At 59.8% G+C, this 4,076-nt stretch overlaps 1 protein-coding gene across 1 annotated transcript; it reads left to right on the top strand.

Annotated features, from left to right (window-relative positions):
• Positions 1–635: 635 nt before the first annotated feature.
• ATP5F1E (ATP synthase F1 subunit epsilon) lies at positions 636–4,076 on the top strand. Its single transcript, XM_090286618.1, has 3 exons — positions 636–777; positions 2,465–2,591; positions 3,925–4,076. The coding sequence occupies exons 1-2, from the start codon at positions 746–748 to the stop codon at positions 2,586–2,588; spliced, it is 156 nt and encodes a 51-aa protein (XP_090142744.1). The 5' UTR covers positions 636–745; the 3' UTR covers positions 2,589–2,591; positions 3,925–4,076.

Genomic DNA, 4,076 nt, shown 5'->3' with positions numbered 1-4,076 from the left:
TTCTTGGGCCAGAGCATCTTGGCCTATTTAATATTAAAAGTGGATCCTACGCAAATTAAGAAGAAAAGTTCTTGTTAATAAAAACTCCCTTTAACTATGGTGTTTCATGATTATAATTTTTTAAATGTGAAGAGCAACGTGAATTTCTGTCCGGCGAAAAATATACTTCGTTGCCCCGGCTGGGACCCAGCGGCGCGGCCGCAACGTTCCCATGTTCCTCGGGGCCTCCCGAGCCTCCGGCCTGGTGGTCCCCATTTTTGTCCCCGCTTCCCTAACTGTGCCCCCGCCGTGCGGCCCAGGAAGGTGCCCGGCCCGTTCCCTCGTGCACTGTAACCCGGGTGTTCTCAGTAACACGTCCAGCCCCGAGGCGGGGTGCACCCCGACACTGTCCTCGGTCCTGGCTTCGCGCCTCGCGCCCCGATCCACGTGGCCTCGCGTCCCCTCCAGCTCTTGCCCCAGTTGCCCCTCCGGGATGCGGGGCTGGGGGTGGGGGGGGGCGGCACACGGGCGCCCGCCCAGCCAATCGGCAAGCATAGCCGGCCGGCCCGCCCGGGGATTGGCACTCGCGGCCCGGGCCGCGCTCCCCTATTGGCTCTCGGCGCCGTGGCGGCGGGATTGGCAGTGCGGGGCCCCGCCCCTTCCGCTTCTCAGCCTGACCTTCCGGTCGCTGGGTCGCGAGCTGAGGCGACATTGACGCGTCCTCGCGATTCGGTCGGACACCCCCCCCTCCACCTCTCGCGGCATCATGGTGGCCTACTGGCGACAGGCTGGACTCAGGTGGGCCCCCGGCCTCGGGAGGGGCGTGCGGGGAGGCGCGGGGCGGCCCGGGGTCGGAGGTCACGCTGGCGCGGCGGGGGCGGCGGGCGAGCGCACCAAGATGGCGGCCGTGGGGGCGGGGATGCCGGGCGCAGCCGGGGGTGCAGGCGCGTCTCGTGGGCCCTCTGCGCGCCCGCCCCGCGTGCCTGCCTCGGGGTGCTGCTGTGCACCTGGCGCGACGCTCTCCAGAGACGGCTGTTCCCAGGCGCGGGGCTGCTACCCTTTTCGTGACACTAGTGACACTCGTAAAAGTGACAGGGACGTAAAACTTGGGAACTGCGAGGACTGGGGAGCGTTCTCCTGAGGCGCCCACTGTCAGCGTCCCCAGGGGGCCCCGTTAAAGGTATCCCCTTCGTATTTCACCCCGAATTAACTTCTGTTGCTCATACCTGCAGAGAGCCCTGCGCGCAGGGGGCGTGGCTCCTGGGAGCTCGGGGCGGCACCCATTGGCGGACGGGGCACCCAGTGCATCGGGAGACCCAGGCGTCCCGGCCCCTGTGTCACCTGTCACACCCGCCCCCCAGGCGGGCAGCCGGGGTGCCTTGCGCCGGTGCTGCCCCTGGTCACCTGGTCACCTGCCTGAATCCAGTGTCCCCTCCTGGTGGCGGCTGCATGGGCGGGGACCTGGGAGACCCCCGAGGCCCCCCGCGTGCCTGACTTGGGGGGTCCCCCCGAGTTCCGCAGGGCTGGGAGAAGGCCCGCTCCGGGCCGGGTGCCACTTCCCAAGCGCCTACTGTGTGAGCCCCGCGGTGACTCACGCGTCTCCCGCTTCGGCTCCCCTCCTCCTGCCCCGCCGCTCGGCGGGTAATTACGCGTCTCTTTTATTCTATTGTTTCTCCGGGGAACAAACGAGCTGAAAAGATGGAACAGCCTGAAGGTCACCCAATTAGTAAGACTGGAAGCCGGCGCTGGAACGCCTACCTCTTGGCCAAAAAAAAAGAGCCCCGATCTGAGACACGGGAAAGCAGACAGGAGCGCCCACCCCCACCGCTTCCTGTTTTCAAAACGTGGAGAAAGCGAGCTGACATCTCCTGGAAAATAAGATGTTGACGGGAGGCCGTCCGCCAAACAGGAAGCGGGCGGTGGGGTGTTTGGCTGGAATTGATGATGTTCTCAAAGGGCGTCTCGGTCCAATTTGGAAACCTTGATTGGGAAGTGCTTTTAAATGGCAGGCTTGTGAGACAGGCCAGTGTTCTCAGAAACACCTTTAAATGCTTAATCTGAGGAAGAACTCTTCATTTAGAATCGTTTTTTCCTCTTAATTATATATGCTTATAAGAATAATAACAGGAAAAGTTTGAAGTAGAGAAATTGGGCGGCAATCCCTCATGTTATAGACTCCGTTAACATTTTGGTCGATTTCCTGCCCTCTCCTGAGGGATTTTTTTGAAACTAAGCATCTTTTACTTTAAACTAATATGTATGAGAGAGGAAAAGCAGTACAAAAGTAGAAAAACTAAAGACCACCCATCGTAACACCAGTGAAGACTCTGGTACATTTCATCCTAGTGTTTTTCTTGGTGGATTCTTTGTAGCACTAAGGCATTTCTCCATCCAGTTCTGTAACAGTGTAGCATCCACCCAGAACGCAAGCTACATGGCGGGGCCGTCAGTAACACAGTGTGTGTCGCCTGTCATGTCCCCCCAGCTACATCCGGTACTCGCAGATCTGTGCCAAGGCCGTGCGGGATGCGCTGAAAGCAGAGTTCAAGGCGAACGCCGAGAAGACCTCCGGCAGCAGCGTCAAGGTCGTGAGAGTGAAGAAGGAATAACGCGTAAGTGCTCGCTGCTGGACAGGCGCTGAAGCCTCACTATTCGGGGCACTTTCCAAAAAGACAGAGTAATTCGAGTTCTGAATGGTGTCCCTTGCTCGGTCAGTCAGTACACGGAGGAGTTGGCGGGGTGACACCTTCCGGCACGCGGGTTAGGCGCGTTCCGCGCGCGCCCCAGGGGCCGTGTGCAGGGCCCACGAGCGGGCGCCGCTGGTGTTCAGCCCGTTCAGCAGCGCCGTGGCGGAGGGCCGTCGTGTGCTCATTAAACTTGTTTCATCTGCACAGAGTCGTACCCTGGAGGCTCACCTCCCGTTCCCATAACTGCTGGTGGGGTTGCGTGACAGCTGAGGGGCACGAAATTACAGCCCTTTGTGTTTCTGGCCCCGCACCCCTGCTCCTGTTCTCACGGATCCCCGCCTGAAAGGGCGGGCCGCAGGGACAGGCCAGGGTCCTGCCGGCTGTCACGCAGGAGAATGGGCAAGACCCCACGGTGGGCCCGCCGTGTCCTCAGCGCGCGGCCCGTGGCCCTCCCTGAGGTGCTGGCCGTGGAGAGGGGCCTTCTCTGCAGTACCGGACGGCTGGGGGGTCGGCCTCTGGGCTCCGGCCTGCCGAAGGGGCTTGATGTCCAACCCACGTCTGTGACGTGGTTATTTCAAAGACAAGCGAGGCAGTTTACCAGAGACGTTTTTCAGATTTAGTTTCCTTGCTTTGCTGTTTAAAAAGCTTCCAATCTGCAGTAGCAGAGAAACGTAATAAATATTAATCCTTTGGCAGCTTGCGGTTATGAGCAATTTTACTTATTGGAACTGTGTCCCCGAAGCACTTTTCATTTTCATTTTGAATTAGTCAATATTTTATTACGAGCCGGAGCCGCGGTGTTCCGAATCCAGCCCTTGTCCTAGGGGCTCTGTGCTAAGCTCATAACTCTGAGTCATGGGACCCGCCTCTGCGTGAGCCAACAAAGCCACGGCCCTCCCTGCGGCCCCTGCTCGCTGGTCGCGCTCGCTCCCCTGACCTTGCGATCCCCTCGGGCCGGGAAGTGGTGTCCACTCCATGGATAAAGCCCTGCGTGCCCGCTGTGTGTCCTGCAGGGGATCCGGCCCCGCCCCAGCAGCTCAGGGTTTTAGTGTCTCAACAGCAAAGAAGACTTGCTGGGTGCGTGTTCGGTTTGACTCGGCAGGGAAGTAGGGGCCTGTTCAGCCAGGGTTCCCCCAGCCCCGGGCCCTGAAGCCGCACTCACAGAGCTCATTGTAAGGACTCTGTTCTCCCCCCTCACGGTGGGTTTGTAAGAAAACAGAGAGGACTAGAACTTTTGCATTTTCTTTTTCCCTCCTAGACCCTGGTTAGAGTTTGAAAGATGCTCTGTTGTCGAGGTGAAGATGTGTGGGCACACGCCATGGCGGACGGAGAGCAACCCCACCCTGCGGGGAGCAGGGCCTGTCCCTGATCGATCCACGGAGCCAATAAAGTGAAGTGTGGTTCCCTCGT

This window comes from Furipterus horrens, unplaced genomic scaffold, assembly GCF_987537825.1.
Source record: "Furipterus horrens unplaced genomic scaffold, mFurHor1.1.pri manual_scaffold_8, whole genome shotgun sequence".
Taxonomy (NCBI): Eukaryota; Metazoa; Chordata; class Mammalia; order Chiroptera; family Furipteridae; genus Furipterus; species Furipterus horrens.
The sequence above is the reverse complement of the archived record's forward strand: the minus strand, read 5'-3'. Positions and strand labels throughout refer to the sequence as shown.

Bases quoted from the DNA above. Each gene is read 5' to 3' on its own strand.
- ATP5F1E (XM_090286618.1), top strand. From the start codon at position 746: ATGGTGGCCTACTGGCGACAGGCTGGACTCAG. The intron at 778-2,464 runs GTGGGCCCCCGG...ATGTCCCCCCAG, and splicing joins TGGCGACAGGCTGGACTCAG to CTACATCCGGTACTCGCAGA.